A 23,398-nucleotide genomic window follows, 5' to 3' on the forward strand; every position below is an offset into this window, starting at 1 on the left:
ATCAGTGCTCCTCAAATGCCCTGCCCCCACCTCCTTAACCAGCTTTGATGGTTGAGGGCTTGCAGAGCCTGACAGCTGCTCTTAAATTAGAGAGTAGGAGAGAACACAGGACCCAGGAATGTTTGGATTGTCTGGATTGCCTTTCTCTTCCGTAGAGTCCTGGGAAGTTGGCCACAACTTATTCCAAATTGTGTCAGGATGCTGGATAATCCTGTACACCATATTTATGTATAACGCATTCCTTACCTTATATTTTAAAAATTCCTTTGGTTATGCCGGGTGACTTATAGGAGGGATATTGCAGGCAGCGGATATTGGAAAATAATATAACTGAGTAGCAGAGGTATAGGATGTCAGTTATTTCTGACAGGTTGATGATGTCTGCTCTAGCCCCAGTGGTCAGGCCATCCTGAGGTGAAGCCTTTTCTCTCGTGCATTGTCACACCTCCTTCATTAGTTGCTGTGGAGACAGTGACTAGGTCATTGAGGTCAGTGTGGCCAGAGGCATGGCTTTAAAATTACCCGGAGGATAAAGTGAGCCCCAATAATGGTGTAGTGGCCATTCAAGAGAGATTAGCACTACACAGCCTGGGATACACCCAGGAACACAAGCTTTACCTAAAGCTGCAGGAAACTAGGCAAAACAAAGGAAAGACAGGCAGTGAGGGAGGAGCACAGCAAAGTTCAGAAACAACAGAAATCTAGGGTTGTGAGGGGCTGACATGAGGTGGATGGACATACATAGTAAGGCCCTGAGAGAGAAAATGGAAGCACGAGAGATTGATAGAGTGGGGGTGAGAGGATGGGCAGGATAGAAGAGTCGAAGGAAGAGAGATTAAAGGAGGGCTGAGTCATGATGAAGTAAAGCTTAGAAGCACAAGCTTCCAGATAGTAAAAGGAGGTTGGATCCAGCCGTCATGCTGATTTTCTCCTCCTGCCATAGACCAGCATGTTGTTTTTCTTCAATGTCTTTTAATAAAAGTGGAATTACTGCAAGCCCTCCTCTCTTCTCTGACCCTGGGTGGTGTGATGTGGAATGTCTGCTGCTGTCAGCCACCCCTTCACCCACTCTGCAACTCAACCAAGCCTTTCTGAAAAGGGCTACTGCTTGCTTCAAACAAACAGTGCACCCATGTGACATATATCTAAAGATCTAAATAATAACAGTAAGAAGGACTTACATGTTCAATGGCCCATGTTAAATCTTAGTACATGAGAATGAAACAATAAAACAAGAACATTCTGAATATAAACATTCATTCAGTGGTCTTTCGCAATGGGAGAGGCTTAGAAGGCCCTTTCACAAGCAATCGGGGTAGTTTCTGCATTAGTGTACACACATTATAAGTTTTGAATAAACTACTATCAGAATGGTCAACAGTCCTTTAAGAGTTTCCTTTTTAAAGCATGGTAGTTAGCCCTGGAGCATAGAGCACTTAGGCCACACCGACCTCGAACACTTCACCATGGTCCCACCCTGTCTTATTCCATTACTGCCTTCCTTATCACTCAAGTGGACCTTCAGGCTAGCCATAGCCTGCGGAAGGAATGTGGGATGTGTCTAGTAAACCCACCATTTCCCAAATTCACCCCTTTCTCTTAACTTCATCCTAAGCTGACCACTGAGCATCATGAGCATCATGTTTTAATGAAACGCAACAGCTGCTGTGGCGTGTCTGTGTATGATAACAGCTTTAACTGGATCTAGCTCTGCTGCTGCCTTCCAAAGCCCATCCAGTGTGATGAAGAGGAGGATGGTGGGGGAAATAACCACACATGTAATCTCCCACCGCTTCAGTGGGCTGGGACAAAAGGGCTGGGGCTTCCATGACGGATTTTGCGATCAGAGACTATTTGGCCGACAAAGCAAGCAGGCCTCTTGATTTTGGCATGGGTTAGTCTCACATTAGTGTTAGCAAGTTTCATGCCAGAAATGTGCCTATATCCACTCTCTATCTTTCATGGCATAACTTCATAGAAGTGTACATCAATCTGGCACAATCACTCCACTAATAAATATATCCATTGATTAGTATCTCACAATAAGACTTTGGAAGAATTAAACTGCTGCCTATGATATCTCTATAATATATTGAGATTTATGTGATTGTGGTAAAAAAAAGCCGCATGTTTTGCATGTGTATGTATAGAGGGAGCCGGGGCTCAGTTTGGGGGGTAGGCAGGTACAGGCTTATCATCCCATTATTGATTTCTTCAGCAGTAATTATACCTTAGTGCACTATCGCTATACGCTGGCTGTTGTTTTGATTGCGCACCAGTCAGGTTTAGTGTTTTCTCCCCGTTCTTTTCTTAAGGAAGATCCTGGCTCATTAGAGCTCTGCTGGGACAAGTAGAGGCACAGGTGAGGCTGTGGGTGCAGCCTCTCTCACCTCAGTGTGTAAGTGTGGGAACCACTCAGCCGCCAGTAGTGCATGAGTAACAAGGACCCTGAGGGAGTGTGGCGTAATCTCCTCCTAATGCTCTAGTCTCTTCTCTTTCTCTGGCTCAGCGGAACACACACATTCAGTCAGAAGACAGAGTATACTCATTCATTTATCTCCATCAGCATGCGTTTGTAAACAGCAATCTTCAAATGAAAGCTCATTCTGAGGTGCATAGACGAAGACATATTTGTATTGTAAATACAGCTACAGCCAGGTAAATAATACCTTTCATTGTTGCATTGTTGGAACAAAGCTACTGAACTTTTCTGAAAGAGCTTGCATGACAAATCACCTCATAAAAACGTACCATTTAGACAAGTATGTTACACAGATTTGGAGCTTGGTGAGGTTTGAGTGCAGACGTCAGAAACGTCTTTAGAGATAAATGGAATTGAGATTCAACCTGTTAATACCATGCAGAGTTAAAATCCATATTTACCAAGTTTCACATTTTTTTTAAAGCAGTTCACATTTTGAACACCAAAGGTTTCGGTAACATCATCTCCTCTCAACCAACATCAGGATAGGATCAAGCCAAACAAAATCCTACAAAGGATCAACTGGATAAAGTAATAGGTAAATAAAAACAAGTAGTCAATTACATACAAAGTGTAATATGTCATAATTCCTTTAATCTGCCCTTTTAGATATAGCAATTATTTTTATATTTCCAGATACGAGAAAGTGTGCTATTAAAGAATATTGTGATTTAGATAAATCAGCACTTCATTAGGCCTTGTTCTCAACCTATCAGATTTCACTATCATCTTTAAAACCGAGTGAAATAGTGGCATCAGATCAACTAAAACCCAGTCACCAACTGAGAGCAAAATTGCATAATTGCTAGAGAAGTGCCCAGGAGAAAATGGATGATGTTTCCCATAATGAATACAATTTGCAAAACCATGTGCGACAAAAAGATATTCACAAACATTTTAACACACAATCGCCACAGTATACTTTGCTCAAGGGGAAATAATTGATTATGATGTGTAATGTGGCTATCTCTGTGAAGGAATGTAAAGGAATGTGAAGGAATGACAATAAATTGCTCTTCTAATACAGATTTTATCGAGCTGTGCTGGCGGGCGGTTGGGGGCAGTGGGCTGGCAGCTGTTGCTGGTGTGCGGGGGCCCTCAGGTCTCGGCCTACCCCTAATGGCCGGACCAGCTGTCGGAGTTCTGTCTGTAGGGGCGCGGGGCTTCAGGAGGCGGGGAGGGCATGAGAACTTCCACCCCCCTGTCCTGGGGGGCGGGTCCCCGCCTTGTCTGCCCTCCTCTGAAAGGGGTTGATTGATGGCGCAGGGTTGACACCATGCTTCCCCAACAATTGACTCAGGAGGGACAGAGGATGAACAGAGAGCTCGGGACCCCTCCAAGTATTTCTCCTCTGGTTTTCAGAGGCAAATGTGGGATCAGTCGCAGTTATAATTCAGTCATTTTCTCAATATGTCTTTTATTTGACATTTTTTGTGAAGCAAATGCCACTCAAAACAATTTCAAGGCTGTCATTGCAATAATTTTGCACACAAACTCAAGTTATTTAATTTGTATTTGTCAGACTACATGTACTTTAACACGGTTTTGTCGAATGGCTTAAATGACCCTCACGTTACGCCTTACGTTAAGATAAGCCCCCCTGTAGCATGAGGCCCTCTGTGCCCTCTTTCGAACACTGGTTCAATTAACAACAGTGTGAAGATCCACGGTGCTTCCAGGGTGGACGGCACCTTGGCCTCAAGCGTGTGTGTCAGGTCAACATTGGGTATCAGCCCAAAGTCTCAGGACTGGGGCCTGCTAGCATAGACCTGACCTTTCGCACTAAACCCCAGGATCCTCTCTGGCTCCCTTTCAGCAAGTTGCCAGCACCTCCGTTCTCCTTCGAGATTTACAGCCCTGCAGAGGGACAGAGGAGGTGGAAGAGGGGGGGGGGGTCACTGTCCGGCAGCTGTTCACAGCGGTCTTAAGTAGCTATTTCACACGGAAACAGAGTCATAGCTTTCTGAATTCCTCCAGCTGGCCAGTCTCCAGCTTAGTCTGAAATACATTCCCGAACGGAGATGTATTTTGCACTTTTTGCTTCCACTCTTACTGCTTTGTGGGTGTACGCCTCGAAACCTTCCACTGAGTCTATGTCCACTGTTAACTTCTGTCTGAAATGGAAGAGTCAAGTGTTCTCCATTTGGTTAGTAACAGAGGATCCTGATTCTGGAGGAAAGTATATTCAATTCCATAATTTCTCTGTGTTTTGTCCCACTATCTTCCGGGACAAAACATTTGAAAAAACATGATGAAGTGAGAAGAAGTTCAGATCACAAAAGATTGCCATAGGTAAAAATTCGATTTATATCCTTCTCCCTGTCCCTTTCCCTGCAGGGACAAGTCATGTGTACACATTCAGGATTTAATGGCCGTTTAGAGAGCTTGTGTGAAAGTCAAACACTTTTTCCCACAATCCAAAGAAAGATCCATCATTCACATGTGTTTACTTTAGGCAAAAAGCCCCAGTCTCGAAGTCACCGTGTGTGTGTGTGTGTGTGTGTGTGTGTGTGTGTGTGTGTGTGTGTGTGTGTGTGTGTGTGTGTGTGTGTGTGTGTGTGTGTGTGTGTGTGTGTGTGTGTGTGTGTGTGTGTGTGTGTGTGTGTGTGTGGGTGGGTGTGGGTGTGTGTGTGTGTGTGTGTGTGTGTGTGTGTGTGTGTGGGTGTGTGTGTGTCACAGAGTGGTTGTAAATGGAAAAGACGAAAGGGATCACGGAGAGCGAATACAGAAAGTAACACAAACTCTAGAACTAGACAAAGACAGTAGACAATGGTTTTTTTTGCATCATGATAAATTAGTTAATGAAGGGCTAGGAAAGCTTCATGTTTTGTTTTTTTAAATGAACAATTTAAAAAAACTTGACGTCACAATGACTGAATGATATGAATGTAATCCATAAATACACAATTTCTACAATAACAGAAAAAACATACACTTAAATACTTCCTTCCTATATTCAACTACTACAGAAATGTCTTTGCTGTTTCTTTTACGTGTATTTTCTTGAAACAATGGTAAAGGGGGCTGGACAACCGAAAGTGTATAGGATCATGGGAAAAGCAGAGGTGTTCCTTTCCTAATTTAATGTCCCAGAGCCAGAGCAGAAACAAAGAGCGGCTATCTTATCACTGTGGGATACAGTGTGTGTGTGTGTGTGTGTGTGTGTGTGTGTGTGTGTGTGTGTGTGTGTGTGTGTGTGTGTGTGTGTGTGTGTGTGTGTGTGTGTGTGTGTGTGTGTGTGTGTGTGTGTGTGTGTGTGTGTGTGCGTGCGCATTTGTTGACGGGGGCTGCTTGTGCCTTTGTCACAAAAAGAGACAACATCGGAAATGTCTACATCTATTAAAACCTCGGAAGCCCACTCCAGTTGAAGCTAAATCACTAACCCAGAAACCATGAATGATAAAGAGATCATACAATTATGAAAAAGCAATAAAGGAGACAATCCAGATCATCAACGTAAACGCTGTGCTGCAATTGGCTCCGATGTCTGTCTGTAGGGGGTCTCAGCTGCTGATTGGCCATGACCGGTCTTGTAGAGGGTCTTCTAATCCTCTCGACACTCTCTGTGGGTGCTCTTAGCGCTTTTCCCACATAAATCAGTCTGGCCTGGGTGGTAAAGTCATCACGTCTACTGTGTCCACAAACACTGCCTGTTAGCACCCCATCACCATGGAGCGTGCTAGCCCTGAAAAGCCACTGAGGATAAAAAAGAGGGTGCTGGCTGACCACACTATACATGTAGGCTCTTACTAACTGTACTGTTGTAATGTCAGAGATGTTTTATATAAAAAATGTGTCAAGAAATGAAACAAAATGTCCACCTCCACAGCTACCATGAGCTTTATCTTTCTTGATCAGGCAAACTCAAATCCTTTTAAGAAAAATATTACATTGTGTTTGTCTCACTTACCCCTGTTATACAGCACTTCACTGCTAGGTGAGTGCAAGGAAATGTTGGGTTGAAAAGCAAATTGTTATCAGTACACAATTTGTCCTCTTACCAATGTTTGGTCTTCACTTAACAGGCTTTGGTCAGCTTTCACTCTTGACACTGCAAACGTACAGTATGATTCACATGCAGTTCTGTATGAAAGCCTTTCTGTTACCAAAGTGCGTCACAATAGTGCTTGTTATCCCAAGGTATCGAATGCTCAAAGGGAAGAATTACAGAGTGCTTTGTACAGCTGGGTTTACAAAAGGACAGGTTCTACATTAAATGTGTAAACTAAGATGTCCTGATTAAAAGTAGTCATGCTATTTCTTCAGATTTACACCTACTAACAACGAGCAATGCTAACAACTGTTCAAAGAGGAGTGTTGCTCTCTCTCCAACAGAGAACAGAGTTATAAATCCTGACCTGTCTCCTCCATGTTTGTGTGATTAGAGAATCCCCCTGTGCCCAGCGCGAGAACTTTGTCGCCAGGGCTTCCACTCTCACACTCTCTCTCTAAAACAAACAAAACACTGACTTGTTTCCTCTGTGTGTGTGTGTGTGTGTGTGTGTGTGTGTGTGTGTGTGTGTGTGTGTGTGTGTGTGTGTGTGTGTGTGTGTGTGTGTGTGTGTGTGTGTGTGTGTGTGTGTGTGTGTGAGAGAGAGATGTCGAGGGATAGAAGAGGTATAAGGAAAGAAAGATTTCACATGATTAAGAATTAATTAAATGAAATTAATTATATTTACAGACTATGGTATAGGAGAGTATCCCGCAAAGAAACCAGAGCCTGTCCTACTGCTGTTTTTCACACAAGACTTACTTCACTGTTCTCTTTCTTTTCCGAAACAATCAAGTAAAGGTCATATTTCCACGGGGAAAGGCTGGAGCAGCCACTTAAACTAACGAGAACAGATTGTAATCCTTTAAAATAAAGCATTTTAGCTTTTGAGTGAAGAGTATTGGAAGTCCTGATTCAAGTCATTTGTTTGTATTCTTCTATTTAATTGGATGCCCGATGCTTTGTATTCTAATTGCTTTTAGTTGTTACTATTGTTTTATTATTTTTATACACATATAACTACAATCAGATATTCAATAAATTATTCTTTGATCAGTTTTGTTCTGGTATTTGTTGACCGATAACTGCCTCCACTTGTGACATTGTTGTGGAGAAAACATTGCTAGGAATGAAGAAGACTGTTTTTCATGAAATTATCAAGGTTTTTCAGACAAACACTGCACATGAGGCATTTGTAAACTTCCCTAAATAGCAACATACTGTAAAACAACTGTCTGACCCTGAGCACATGGAGAAATCTCTCCTTGGGACCATCTCCAACTGGAAGCAAATCAAAAAACTCTCAACACCTGCCAACGTGAGCTGCGAGTGCATCTACCACATCCCCAGAGGGTGAAAGAGAAGTTTCACAACCACATAAAAACTGAAGTAAACCTCTAATTATACTTGTAAGATACTATTACAGCCTTCTCCTTGATTAGTGTTGTTTTCACTTGTTGCTGGTGACAGTCAGTCAGAATCTCGTGCCCACATATCAGGTTAGATACAAGCCTTTGTCTGAATGTCTTTCATTTTTGTAAAGCACCTTGAATTGCCTTGTGTTGAAAGGTGCTATATAAATAAACTTGCCTTGCCTCGCCGTGTGTGGAGATGGCATGATTGGGGCAGATTTGAAAGAGGATTTGCACTAGTATCCAAGTGCTAATGAAGAATACAAAATTAAGTAATCATGTCATTGTGCACAAAAAGCTGAATCCAGCTATTGAAAACTTTGCACTCAAACCTTCATCACATGGTGGGTGCCAAATGAAGCAGGTGTCTGCGAGGCCTAACAAGCTCTTTTCACTGACCCCTATAGATGACGTCACATGCACTAACGAACTTCACTCCAAACCAGCCAGCTACATTCATGGCCCTACCCATGCCTGTAATTTATTCAAGGCAAGGACCAAAAACAGTGTGATGGAAAGGGGGAGACGGTGGTGTTTGGGCAGTGTTCTTGAATATTAGTGTGCTGCCCTCCCCTGCAGAGAGAAACTGTGTCATAATGCCGGACTCCTTTTATGATTCAAATCAAGGCTATTGTCTCTGTAAGCGACCGGCTCCGCTCTCTGCTGCAGAACAACCAAGGCACTATACGCCGGCTGCAGAAAATGAGTCCATTGCCATGGGCTGAGGAGGTGCAGGCTGAGACAGCAGGGCTGAAATGCAGTCCATGGGCCGTGGGGATAACAGGAATGTCTGCACTCTCTACAATCATGTCAACACAATTCACTCTCTTATCTGCAATTCACCGACTGTAAACAAACAAGTAAGCCTGCACAAGATTGTTGCAAATGCTAATCGACTGCAATACAGAAGCTACTATAACCTAGGAGTCCTGACTGTTTTTGTTTTTTTACTACATCAGGATATTTAAATAATAATAGTAGTAATAATAATAGGTAAATTGCCAGCGTACAAAACAACCACCATGTTTAACATCAAAAAGTGAGTCATACATAAAAGAAAAGTGTTAATTTAGGAAAGGGTTAATATCAAAATAGTTTTCTGTGGTTCAGGATTAGCATGAAATATTGATAAGATATTATGAGCTATATGAGTGTTTTCCAGGTTTTTATTTAGCTTTTGGTTCAATTCTTGATATATTTTTTCTCTACAGTTTAAAAAATATTCTTTAAAGGTGGGGTAGGTACATTTGAGAAACCGGCTCGAGATCGCTAGAATTTGAAAATACACAACCGGAGAAAATCTGCCACTTCCTTACAGAGCCTCTCCTCCAACACACACGAACGCGCACATGACCAATGAGGGCACGAGATAAGTTTGTGCCCCGATGGAAGGCTGACAGGCAGGTAGGCCATCCAGTTATTTTAGCCGGGCCGGCAAAAATGATTGGTCGTACTTTTTACAGTACTACGGCTTCCACAGATGACATTTTTTTATGGCCTATGCTTTTACTTTAAAATCTGCTAATTGATTAATTATTGCTCTATTTCCTTTTTAACCCAAACTTTTACAATAAGTGGGGGGAGGGTGGTGGTGGTCGTGTGTTAAAGTCCCTGAGGGGCCCACTGTTGGGAAGCAGGATGGAGCAGCGGTCTTATAGAGAGAGAGAGGGAGAGAGGGAGAGAGATAGAGAGAGAGAGGGAGAGAGTGAGAGTGAGAGAGAGATAGAGAGAGATCGTAGGGAGAGAGAGCGCGATCGCTCTTCTCGGTCTCGACTCTCGCTTATACGAGAGATAAGCTATGGTACTCGATACAGATAGATAATAGATATCGAGATAGAGAGTACCCCCGCGAGGGGCGTAGTAATACCAGACGGCTGGGACCGATCCTGTAGCAAACAGTTTTTCCAAAATAGTTTTTAGGAGGTAACCGAGAATCACAGCAGCCTTGGCCGAGGCTGCGCGGATAATACAAGATTGTGAACTAACCGCTACGCCTTCCGGCTGACTTTATGACAAAGCCCCCCCCTCGTTTTTGTGAGGCCTTTATTTTGATGTGAACTTTATAAAGGATGTATTTTTACTAAAAGCCCAACTTGAAACGCTGGAAACCTTTCCACCGAAATGGAAGGGAATATTCCATGGATTATTTTGTCATTTTATTGTTTATGCAAATTTGCTACGGTAAGTCCAAATCATTTAATATGTGAAGCTCTACATCAGTGGTAGACTGGATATGTCCGGACATGCCATAAATTATACTGTTCCAAATATGATTGGGGCTATTGCCCTCTGACATGTTTATATGAAATATAGATTTTCAACTTTTTATTTGTGTTTTATTTGGTGGTTTATTATTAGTTTGAGTAACAAATAGTTTGCAAAGTTGTCCCAAAGCTATTTGCAGTAGCCTGATTGAACTGCAGAAGATAACGTTAGGCTACCGAAGAAACGAATCATTATAAACACAAACTTAGTCACGTAAATGCAATGTCTGTGGGGGAGAAATTGATATTTAAACAAAAATAAATCTGATCTTCTTGCAATTATGCTTTTTCTTCTGTGTTGTAGAAGTCTGTGAACTATATCACATCTGCAGCTCCACCGAGTTAACAAAACCCAAAGTGTGGAAGTGCTCCTGTAACATCAATACAAGTTTTCCCGAGGATCGTAGTATTGTGCAATGAGGCTTAACATAAGACGTTAAAAAAATATAATGATTGTATGTTAGAACATCATTTGTTAAAGCTAAATCAGGGGATGATGAGCCAAAGCTACCCCCTCCCTTTTTGAACAAAGACCTTTTAAACAACTGAATGTGTTTTCCCTCGTAGCTGTTGAGCATTGACTGTCAGATATTAATGTAATTCTCTCTAAACAGAAACAATCTCATGTCAGCATGTATCTCTTTCAAGGAAACCAAAACGTTATCTGATTTGGATAAATAAGTACAACAAACATGCTGGTGTGTCTGCAAGATGCCACAAGTGGCAAAGTCTGCCAAGCTAGACATGCTTGAAATCCAGGAGTTTAAAGAGTTTACATTACTTTGGGTAATTCAAAGATACTTTACAAAGAGTTTATTAATATATTCTGTATACTCTTTTTTTAACATTATTTAAAAGATATTTAAAAAGTAGGATGAATTACAGGTTCCCCTAATGTTAAAGTCTTTTGTCAGTTGTGTGGTTGTCTAACACATTTCTCCAATTTCAACAGGGTTCCGATGCCTGGATAAATTCAAACCTTGTGATAATGGAGGGACATGCTTAGATTCACCCTCTCGATGCATGTAAGTGGAAATGATGTAAAGATCTGTGATTTATCCTGCCTTAATACTTCTTTAAGTCAGCTTTTGAAAGGTTTTCAAGTGTAGGCCTTGTGTTTAAATTGACAGGCTGTTATTTGTGAGTTGGTTCTTCAAAGGTTCAGGGGAAAGATTTATTTTCAGTGTGATACTTAAACATGAAGTGAATATGCTTTCCAAATGTTCTGTTGGCTCTGGTGAAAGATATAACAGATTGATTCACAAGCACCATCAAGCATCAACATGTTGGCTTTGCACCTGTTGTTTAAGAGCTTCGTCAGATTTACTCACAGCTTTTCCTCAAAAGCAAGTACAGTTTTCCTGGTGTGTGTCTTACTGTTTTTGCAATGCTTTTAGACCTTTTTTTGTGATTTTTCTTTGTTTCCTGCCTGCTTTGGGCAGTTTTGAGCTCTCACATCTTTTAACAGTGATGAAGCTTTTGTTTTCCAAATTGGTGAGGGGGGTTGTGTGGGAACCTCTTACAATGGTCGAGTTAAATAGCCTACAGTGTCTTGCCCGGCGGTCATTTGTTATTTTTAAGAACAGTTTAGCTTAGGAAACATGCCTGAGTGTTTCAGATGATAGATATACAGTGATTGATAGAACAAAAACACCTTGTTTGCCAGCTGTTTCCCTCCAAGACATTACATTTATTATTTTATTGGAGTGGACTAGCAGTTTACAATTGCCAGGACAAAGTTGAGCCAACAAGGAATGTGCTTTTCACAAGAAAAGACCACGGCACATTGTTTTCAATTATATATATATATATATATGTATTTTTTTTTTTTTTTTTTAAACATGTTCATAGTTCTTTAAAATGATTGATCAGAAGTTGCCATTACACACTTGCCAATGTGTAACTCTACTGCATGTGCAACAAGTAACTACCTCCCAGATTTCTTTAATCATTAGCTGGAGCCAAGATGGGTGAGTGTCATTTAAGTAACTCAATGTCTAATTGTATGCAGCCAGGTTTTTTTTTTCTAACATATCCAAGATCATTTTCTGGGGTAATCATTTATTTTCAGCACCACACAGAAAAAAAAAAAAAAAAACGAATGAAAGTGATCACAACCTACATATTTGAGAAGTGTATAGGAATCTCCAGATTTAATGAGTTTCTTTTAAAGGGCATCATTCATTCTTTCTCTGTGCTGCTTTATTTCTTCACGCTCTGCAGGGGGGTGTATATATGTTAGGAGTGTAGGAATAGGGCATTTGTAATCACCTGACTGGTTAATTGGCAAGAAAATGAAGCACTTCAAGGGTAAAGGGAGGGGATTTCTAATAGAAGGGGACATCAAATGTCCTACCACACAGTGTAGAAAGAGTCCCATAGCAGGGCAGAGCAACGGAGCGTGGACACATGAGAGTGGTCAGACCAGTCTCTAGACAGAGGTTAGTGCTGGAGCCACCGCACCCCTTCCCCTGGGAGCCTACAGAAACAGGAGCTCCAAAACAGCAGAAAAGATCCTTTATTCTACCAGATACCTGCCTGTAACCTGGCACCATCAGAACAGGGTGCAGAGAGGTAGAAAAGAAAGGCCACAGCAAAGCAAGCCAATACAGAGTAGAGAGATAGAAATGCAGATACAGATACATGTTTTGGTCTTTGAACGGTTCTGAGAACCAGTAGAGAAATAACCTTGCTTGACATCGTCACTTTCGTTTCGGAGAACCACTCACATTGTTTTACGCAGAGAATATTCATGTTATTTCATTTTCTTATGGCTTGTAGCTGCTCAAGTGACATTAATACCAAGCTTGTGGCAGCTACCATTGTTACTGTCCTAGATACCTATGTATCCTCTGTCTGGTTGGAAAACAACAATGATACCACACTGTAGCTTCAACATTTAAGAATATTTCTTTATCTTGTTAGTTCCTTTATGTGTCTGTCTTCCTCCTCGGGTGTCTTGTAAAGATTGCAGGCCAGAGCTGCTGATAGGTGACTAAAGTTGTAAACAGTTCAAGTGAACACTCTGATACCCATTTCAACTCTCCCAGTTACACAGTAAAACCCAGCTAATGCTGTTAGACTAAATGAGCATTCCAAGCTGGCTCCATGACCCAGCTCCAGACATAGGTTTCACTTCCATTGCCTGCAGGTTGGCTTCAACTGAATTGTGATTGCAATGATGGTTGGCCATGATGGAACAATTGTGGTTGGATCTACTTTTCCTAAAGTAATACATGTTTTAAGGTACAGGAAATCAATTGCACCTAAATTAGCCATTTGAAACACTGCAGAGAGTTGGAACAACTATGGTTGTAACCCCGGGTCAACTGAGGATATGTGAATCCAATATTAACTTATGGCCAGCAGTGTGAAATAAGTCAACTCATGTTGAGCTCAGAATCAATGTCATAGATGAGTTTGTATAAGAAACTGTATAATTAATGTGGGTAGAATGAGTTCGCTTTCCATTGACAAGGAAGCTCTTTTTTTCAATAGGTGAAAGTTCCAAGAGACAGCAACTCTGCAATCCAGGTTTACACCATTTTAAATTGTAATCAACATGGCTTAGATTCAAAGTACGTTCCTTTCTGGTACTGTGAGGTTTTATATTTCTGACACACTGTTCTCCTTGATACACAATGAACATGTTTGAAGTATTCTTTCTATGATGCTAGTGTGGCCCAGAGTTTTGAACTTGACAGTGAAGGGTTGATCGTGTCACATAGAGTGCGGCCTTCTAGGTGAGCAATCAGGAAGTCCAGTTAAAGACCCTTTGGCCCCTTAGCTCCACCCTGTGAACAGAATGTGCTGCATGGCTTTGAGAGGGCCACAGCGACGTGGCCGGAGGAGAGATAATTAGGCAGATTGAGTGGGTGTCATTCAGAGAGGAACCAGCTGGAGGGATCGGACTGGGGGTGGGGAACGGGTAGTGGAAGGCTGGGTAAGGGGGAGGGAGTGTGTGTGTGTGTGGGGGGGTACGCCTAGAGGACAGCTGGTGGATGTTGTGATGGTAATCCAGTGAAGTCAGATCTTGACAAAGGGGAAGCATAGGGCCAGGTGCTGCCATTGAGCAGTCAGCCGCCCCCATACTGTGAGAGACAAGCTCGTGGAGGAATGAAGCCGGTAGCACACAGTCCCCCCAGCACATGTTGCGTCTCTCACAGAGCAGTGGCAACAAGGACCACTTTTTTTTTCTCTGCGTGGCGTCCCAGCTCTGGCGGCTCATCCTCTGCCTCCGTCTCTCAACACAGTGGCAGATCGCAGATTACGACCGATATCTTCCTGTCAGACTCCCCAAGCTGAAAATAAATACATGTGAGGCTTCTCCGCTGCGTGCGGCCCATGGATGGACTCAGTGGTCCTCTTTATTTTTTAAATAGTTTGCCCTTGGCCTCAGCAGCAGAATTAACTTATAAATTGTGAGTGTTTTGTTATGACCTTGCAACTCCCAGCCTCTAGAACATGATGAAAGAGGACTTATTTTGACTTTGACAGCGAGCAGACTGTCCAGTGAGTGTGGAGTGCAAGAACTGTGTGTGTGTTTAGAAAGTACAGGCACTCCTTATTCTTTTTTTCATAAGCATAAAACACATTTTCTCAGGGGAGGGTACAACTTGTCCAAATGTAAATGTGCCACCTTTAGGTTAATTCTCTCAAAACAGAATTCCCCAAGACGTGGAAGTATACACAGATGCCAAGGCACATATTTACTGACAGACCATAGCAAAGGGACCGATTATATTGTTAGCTTAGTTCGGATCACCTCAGGGCTAGTGTTTTCTTTGGCATCTTTATGGTGGATTAGAAAGGAATGCTTACTAAGATTCCTCCTGTCCCTCTGGTGCTTTCAGGTTATTGTCCATACCTCCCATCCATTCCCCCTGGTAACCCCTTCAGGAATGCCGACTGAACAATACTGTCAGCCTAGTCGCATTGAAAGTGGGATGTTTAGAATGACTTGTTTGATTTGCAATTACTTACTTTGCAATTTTGTGAGGCAACATATAGCCCATATCACTCATGGTGTCCTGGCAGGCAGATGGAGCCATTGTCATTATCTGGGAAAACTATTGCATTACAGACAGGCCCAGTTTTCAATTACTGATAAGAAAGTTGTCATATCTATGAGAATATGAGTACTCTCTGACCAAGAGGTTACACCATCATAGGGAGGAGGATTTGGGTTTGTTGTCCTGTTTTCTGTCTGGGTCATAACTGGAGACTGGGAGTTGTGGTTCCCAGGCCCCGTCACAGGAAGTGGTGCCTTTTGACCTCTCAGCCACGCACATCCTGTCTTATCAGAAAGCTTAAGCAGCTTACTCGGTGCACCCAGGTCTCCTTGAACCTCAACTTTCTCATCCTTCAACATATTTTATTTCATCATTCCCGAATAGCTGCGTTGTGGTTTATTCCTTGGAACTTATATACAAGCATGTGGAAATGAAAAATAGTTTGCTGACTAGCACGTCACACATTTCTGGAAAAACTAGCCCTGTGTGCAGATTAATGTACGTTTTGCCATTAGAACATCCAGTTGGTATTTGTTTTATTATTATAGTTTTTGGAGTCAATGTATGTCTGGACAACATGCTTATGTAGGGATAAGCCTGCCTCTGAAGTTTCAGCCCCTGGTTGTTTGTTCTTATCCGGTAGAAGATGACTTCTGAAGAAACATTCAGGCAATCCTGATTGAAATAACTGAGGTCTGCCAGCAACATTTCCATAGTCTCTCCCTTCCTTTAAGGAGAGGAAGGGATGGGTCCATCATTAAATGATTCAGGAAAAAGGCATTCACCTTTCCGCAAAGCACATTTTCCACCGACATTTTGATGTCAATGTTTACCTTCTCATAATGTAAGAATCATTAAATACAGTTCCACATGGCACAGGAATTGCTACACTACTATCATAGTTTTCTTAAATATTCCATTAGGTATGACTGGCCCACTGATCTCTAGTACTTCTACTGGGGACAGCAGTTGAGATAATGGACATTATCTGGTTGTTCTTTGTGTTCATGGTACATCATCATTATGAACAGTAAACAAATCTCATTCTCTCAGGACAATAAACATATGAGAGTCTTTGTTCAATCGGTTCAACAGTTTCAGTCAACATTATTTACCTGGTTATATTGTTTCCACTTGTGAAAAGTTTGCTGTGAAATGATGAACAATACAGGCCATTAGAAGGTCTAAGAAATGTTTTCCAAATTATGTTTTATTGTTAAGGCTAATGTGAGACACTGGACAAGGCAATGAAGTGGATCTTTCATGATAGCATGAGGATGAGGTCTTTTGAATGTCAGTTTCAAAGTTAAAGTGGATCTGGTTCAGTTTAGGTGGTTGGGTGGGGTTTTTGTGGTTGAGTTCATTGGAGAATGCTTTGAAAGACCTCGACCCAGGGATTTATGCAATGTGGTTATGGGCAAATTCGTTGCTATTTGAAAAATGTCAGGGAGTATTCTTCCATAAAAAGTGTTAAAACTATGGCTCTTCTCTGGCAACATTATAGGACACTTATCAACAACATAACAATTTCATTCTCTTGCAGGCAATCTGTTCAGTCCCCCTCTGCCAAGGAAATGCAGGACATTTCTTTGGCATTCTATATTGAAAGTTTTATACATGTAAATGTGAGTGCTGAAGGACAAATGGAGAAACACACTGAAATGCGAACTTTTCAGTCACATTCATCACTGCTCTTACTTGAGAGAAAATAAAATGTCCTTACATTCACATGTTTAATATTCATGCTCTGGGGGTGCTATGAAAACCTCCTTCTGGAGATTTCAATACCTTCATTGTATGCCTTAAGCACAATTGTTGGAACACACGTTGCACTTTAAACTGTGAAACATGCATCCTTTTAGACATGATCATGCTTAATTACCACACTGAATTGGTCCCGCACGCCGCTCAGTGCTACCTTCATATGAAGAGGATCAGTCCTCTGAAGTGCTCCAACTGTCCTTATGAAACCCTGTCTCCCAACACCCCCTTTTTCTCAGTGCAGCTCTCTCTCACCATGGGTTACTGTTGCCAGGCTACAGCCCAGGCCTGTTGGTCCGTGTAAGCCCAGGCCTGAAAGACTAGCTGTTTGGGTCACTGCTCCCCCCCAACACTTTTATACAAAGGAGTTCTGACTACTTTGGCTCTTTTATTTGGGCCACAAAACACTCCCCAACCCCCAATCTGGCTCTTTGCTGAGAAAGGGAGAGCCAAGCTGGGGAGAGCAGTGCAGAAGAGGCTGCTGGAAGGAGGGGGGGATGTGGATGGGCTCCTGTTGGCAGTGTGGTGTCATTATGGACTTGCATAAAGAAGTAGAGCTAGTTCTTGCTTGCTTGTAGAAAAAGGGGAAAATGTTTTGAGAGAAAGAGACACTGTTCGAAGCGTTCCAAAAAAATCCAAATTTGTCTTTTTTCCTAAATAATTGCTTTAACTTTGATCAGCTCATCTCATAACATGTAGGAGTTGAAATCTTGCACCAAGTCAAAGGATGGTAGTTCCGTTGTAGTAGCTCTTCCTCTCCGTTAGTTTTAGGAAATGCCCTCTGAGATAGGAAGAGTCCTTATACTTGTTGCTTTGTGGAGCATGACAGTGTGTAAGAACCGTGTCAGAGATTACAGCCTCTTTGTTCACAGGTGAGCCACCCTCTGACCTCTGGCAGAGTAGCTGCTATTGTATAGGAGAGGATGAGCTCAGGTTACCCTGCTTCAGTGACCCAGAAAGCAGGAAAACTGGCATTGTGTTACACAAGTTTAGCTGATGGAATCTACTAGCATAAATCAAACAGTTTTAGACAGACGATCCGCACACTCGATACAGAACACTTGAGAAATCACAGTGCTGGAATGTCATATTTCAATTTCAAAATGTTTTGTAAGGTTATCTGCACATTAAACTCTGCTTTAAACTGTTTCCCTTAAATGTTTAACAAATGCAATCTCTTTCTTTCTTCTTTTATTACTTTTGTCTTTGGATCTTCTCTTTTATCGGTTCACAAGAGGCTGAGGCTGGGTGTAAGTTTCTTCTCCCTGTGTTTGGGCGTGCATTGATTGTTGCATGTGTTTGCTTTGTTGCAGTGGTGCTTTCCTGTTACAATCCTTAAAGTCTGTTAAGAAGATCTGTTAATGCATGTGTTTGTGAATGATGATCACATCTCTTGAGTGTTGTGAAATGGCCAGTGTGTGTGTGTGTGTGTGTGTGTGTGTGTGTGTGTGTGTGTGTGTGTGTGTGTGTGTGTGTGTGTGTGTGTGTGTGTGTGTGTGTGTGTGTGTGTGTGTGTGTGTGTGTGTGTGGTGTGTGTGTGGTGTGTGTGTTGTGTGTGTGTGTGTGTGTGTGTGTGTGTGTGTGTGTGTGTGTGGTGTGTGTGTGTGTGTGTGGTGTGTGTGTGTGTGGTGTCTGTGTGTGTGTGTGTGTGTGTGTGTGTGTGTGTGTGTGTGTGGTGGTGTGTGTGTGTGTGTGTGTGTGTGTGTGTGTGTGTGTGTGTGTGTGTGTGTGTGTGTGTTGGTGTGTGGGTTACTGGGCTTTTCCCATGAGCAAAACAGAAAAAATGTTTGGCTTAAAGTCTGGCAGGGGAGTTAGATGCCAGACACACAGAAGTTCATTGACAGATGCGGACAGATGCTTGGTGCCGGTGCTGCAGCTGGCAAAAGTCCTCAAAAGTTAAACTCAGAGATTACCCATTCTGGCCGCCCCTCCGCTGCACTTAAAGACCACCTCTTCGTCTGCTGCACTGTCTTCCTCAAAGGTCAGAAGTCGACACTCACTAAATATGACTCAGGGGCCCATTGCACAACAGCAGCCTGCACCTGCCTCCTACATCCGCCACAAATAAGGCCAGGCCTAGTTCCTGCCTCTCTGTTCCCAGAAAAGCGGTGGAATCCACAAGGTTGTAAAGAGTCTGATAAGGAGACTCTCAGGTGCACCAGGGCAAAGTTCCATGTCTCTCACAGTCTCTGCACTGATAGCATTCTGATTTGTTTGTTATGGGAGTAGCATGTTGGCAATGAGTCAGGTCTAGACAAAAGAATGTGTGTTTTGGCTGCTCGGTTGGGTTTGCATTTGCAATGGAGGACAAATTATTTATCAGGCATAACTACTACCGGCATTCTTACACAACCACCCACACAGACACACCAATGCGCTGAACACACTTGGATAATATTTCTTCAAATTAGTTGTACGTTATTTTCTGTCCACAAAGCCTTGGTTTAGTGAGAAGAAATGTCCACAGTGCAACAAAGTGGCTGACTGTTACCCTAGTATTTTTCAGCTCTATAAGCAACTTTCTTTCTCAGCCTTTTCAAATCCCTCTTTGTGCCACGTTTGTGTTTCATTTTTAGTGACACCCTAGATTCCAGACATAGTTAATTTGCCTCTAAATAAACCCAGCCAAGCCATGACAAATAGCCATGGGGACCAATGGTGGGGGGTGGGGAGGGATGTTTGGTTGGGTGTCAGGCTTGCTTGTTCGTCTGTGAGGTTGCTAGGGCAACATGGATCGTGCATTCGGAGTGAGTGCAGTGTTTTCATTGCAAGGGACAAGGGATTACAGGAAATATGACATGACATTCTTGCTAAAACTGACCACTCTTTCCTTCTCTTATTCTGACTTTACGCCAATTCCAACTTCTAAGACATTCTCTCCTGGAGAGCAGCCCCACCCCACTCCCTGCAGCCTGAGTGACATTATCATCACAATCAGACGGGGGACCTCTGACATTTGACCTCTCAGCGCGTGAGAGGAGGGGGCTGTTGGAGTGGGGGGGAGGGGGGGGAGCCAAGCTGGCGTTCAGGGGGGCTTTAGGAGATGGTAGCATAGTTGTTATAACTGTCTGAATAACTCTTTCAACATTGGTGCGCCAGAGCGGCTTTACTTAACTTCCACACCAGAATGCAGTCTCTCAGTGCTGACCATAGGACAAAGCTACACTCCCGACAGCATTTTCTGTTGTTTTGATACTTAAATACTATTTATACATCAACAAACTAGTACTTTGGAGACATACTACTTTTTCTGCTCTGTTTTGGTGTATATTGTGTCTGTATACCTACTTTCTTCATGTTTAGCCCTGTGGCTCCTACAATTCGCTATTGCCTTTAAAGCTAGAAAAACGCTAAATTATTCGTAGGCTCTAGTTTTACTGAGCAGTCAGAAATAAAGCAGGCAATTTCAGTGGACATCTTTGTAGCTTCTAGCCAGGGGAAAGGGTCTCAAAATTGTTTTAGTCTTTGTTATAGTTTATTAGTGGGGGAGGGCACATCAAAAAAGTAAAGAATGAACAAATACCAGTTTAGTGGTGATGCTCCTGTAAAAGAGAATAGATGAAAACCCATTGTTTATCCTGCCCAGGGGTTCCGCTCAAATGAAAGAAAAGACAGAGCCCAAGGGCGGGCGAAAACCCAGCCGTCACTGCCTTGTCATCAGCATCAAACAGCCTGTTTGAAGAGGGGGCTTGTTCCCAGCCAGGGGCTCTACTGTGGATATAAAGTTACAAGCTCATACTGGACAGTTAGTCCAAACCATCTCTCCCTTAGGACCTCTGCAGAGGGCTATAGGACGCTCTGTTTGTGTTTTTATCTCAACTTCTTGGTGGAGCAGGTTTAGGTCAGGCTTATACCATGTCTACGTAGCCCGTGTATCAAAAGCAGCTTGTTTGCCAAGCAGCAGGAACAGCTCAGCCCCCCAAATGTTTCTACATAGGATACATTTAGGCCCAGCATTGAGTGTGGGTTACCTGTGTTTTGGCAGCGCTGAGAAGCCCATACAAAATCATTGTAGCTACGGACAAAGAAAAATAGACTTGAAGCAGAACAAATCTCCAAAATAGCCTATCTGTTCCGTCAGAGATATGTGAGACAGATGCACAAAATGTGTCTGAAACGCTTTATGTGTGGACAAGGCGTTAATGTCCCATGCACAATGCTCCGTTGTATCAGAATGTAGTCACTAGAAGGAGGATATGTTGTTTCAATCAAATACCACAGCTGCTGCTTGAATTCGTCTCATGTGTTCCGTGTGTAATCCTTGTTTTTCTCATGTCAGTATTTTTTGGCAAATGTTATGTTTCCAGAATGCTGTTTCTGGGTGTGTTCCTCTAATATATGAGAACAGAAACAAGAGCTGAGCTTGGAGAAAAAAACGTTAACTGTGGAACAATGTTAGCTGACATTGAGAAACTGAGGCTTTTCGGCTGGAAATAACCATAGAATATTCCTTTTGAAGCCTATAAGACACCTACGGGTTGCCTGCCTCTATCCATAAACAATTCATTGCATGATAAGTACTTATGGGGCAAGCTTTGTTATGACAAATTAATTCCAGGTCCCAGAAGCATCTTTTAAGCCAATGTATGAGTCAGGCAGCGGGCCTTGCCAAGGCCTCTTTGGGGCCCAGATTGCCAAACCAAGAACATGAGGGACTTAGGGTATGCTGGAGTTTGAGTCACAGCTCTGTCTTAAATACCTTGTGACCTGTTTTGACCTGCAGGCCAAATATATCCTAATGTGTTGTGTGTGTTTGAATCTGTTGTCTAGATGTCGTCCAGGATTCATTGGTCCTCTGTGTAAGCAACTGGATCCCTGTTATCAATCGCCATGTCTGAACGGAGCAGCTTGCAAGAGCCAGGTGGTCAATGGTATCCCACAATTCACCTGTGTGTGCCAAAGAGGGTTCAGAGGTACATCTATCAGAGTTTGTCTTCATTAGAAAGTTCAGATTTCAGAAGGGTGATTAAAAGTTTCTATTTTTACTAATAACATTCATTTTCCAATCTCCAGGCAAAGACTGCTCCCTCATTGACGCATGTGCCACAAGTCCCTGTGCCAATGGAGCCCGTTGTGCCCATTGGAATAACCACTACAACTGTTCCTGCCCACCTGGCTTCCAGGGAAAGAACTGCCGCAGTGACATTGACGAGTGCCGCAAGCCTGGCATGTGCCTCAATGGTGGCCTCTGCATGAACACCCATGGGTCCTTCCGATGCCAGTGCCAACCTGGATACAGTGGGCGCACATGTGAAGTGTCCGTCCTTCCCTGTGCCCCATCTCAGTGCATGAACGGGGGCACCTGTCGACAGACCAGCGACCATTCCTACGAGTGTGCTTGCCTACCAGGTACCAGCAGTATAGAACACACACACACACACACACAAAATCATCAACTGTCAGGTTTTTCCCAGGCCCTCTGCACAGTGCTACAGGCATACATATATTCCCAGGCTGATGACGTAGCTTTTAGTGTTGTTGCTGGGATTTACGCCTCTCTCCCAGGTCAGCTTTCTTTCTGCTATTAATAGCTACAGATGTGAGATGGGATGGTGGGAGAGTTGAAGAGGCAGCCCGCCGTCACTCTACTCCACTCTGCTCTTTTCACAACAGAAGGAATTTACTTTATGGGCCTTCTGGTTTCCCACTGGGGAGCTGACAGGAAATGTCTCTTGCCAGAGAGGAAGTCATTGAAACTGTGAGAGATTATAAAATAAGCAAACACTGCAGGGAGTGCAGACCCCTGAAGCAGGCAGGAGTCATGGCTGATGCTGGCATCGTGTGGGAACCATCATGAGAACATGTAAACAATCAGACACCCTCTGAACCTTTTTATTGCCCACATTGCCCTACACCTCCTCTAGTGTGGGAAATATAACTCAAGGTCATGAGTAGGGATGTTTAGTGTTTGGAACAGGAACCACTGAATGTTTAATAAACTGTCCGCTAGTGTGTGTTACTGTGTCTGTGTATAATAACTCTTTTTTGTCTCTCCATCTGGCTCAGGGTTCCAGGGACACAACTGTGAGAATAATGTGGATGACTGTCCAGGACACAAGTGTATGAATGGAGGAATATGTGTAGATGGAGTCAACACGTACAATTGTCAGTGCGCACCAGAATGGACAGGTACAGCTCAATTTACATCCTATTTGAAATAAACTTGAAATATGTACATTTATATATAAACAGATGTGTGATACAAAATCTCATCTAATCACAATAGGGCAATACTGTGCTGAGGATGTCAACGAGTGTCTCATGCAACCAAACGCCTGCCATAATGGGGGTACTTGCTTCAACACCATTGGTAGTCATACATGTGTCTGCGTGAATGGTTGGACTGGAGATGACTGCAGTGAGAACATTGATGACTGCGCCATAGCTGTTTGTTTCTTTGGGGCCACCTGCCATGACCGTGTGGCATCCTTCTTCTGCGAGTGTCCAGTTGGAAAGACAGGTTAGTGGTTTTATCT

General features: G+C 42.8%; 1 protein-coding gene across 1 annotated transcript in view; it reads left to right on the forward strand.

Moving 5' to 3' along the window:
* Nucleotides 1-9,886: 9,886 nt before the first annotated feature.
* Nucleotides 9,887-23,398, forward strand: part of notch3 (notch receptor 3) — a 28,162-nt gene continuing 14,650 nt past the window's right edge. The window contains exons 1-6 of the mRNA XM_034143914.1: nt 9,887-10,066; nt 11,102-11,174; nt 21,693-21,835; nt 21,936-22,271; nt 22,929-23,051; nt 23,149-23,382. Coding sequence (XP_033999805.1) covers nt 10,024-10,066; nt 11,102-11,174; nt 21,693-21,835; nt 21,936-22,271; nt 22,929-23,051; nt 23,149-23,382 — 952 coding nt within the window. The 5' untranslated portion in view covers nt 9,887-10,023. The remainder of the gene's footprint in view (nt 10,067-11,101; nt 11,175-21,692; nt 21,836-21,935; nt 22,272-22,928; nt 23,052-23,148; nt 23,383-23,398) is intronic.

The sequence above is a fragment of the Trematomus bernacchii genome, unplaced genomic scaffold, assembly GCF_902827165.1.
Source record: "Trematomus bernacchii unplaced genomic scaffold, fTreBer1.1, whole genome shotgun sequence".
NCBI lineage: Eukaryota > Metazoa > Chordata > Actinopteri > Perciformes > Nototheniidae > Trematomus > Trematomus bernacchii.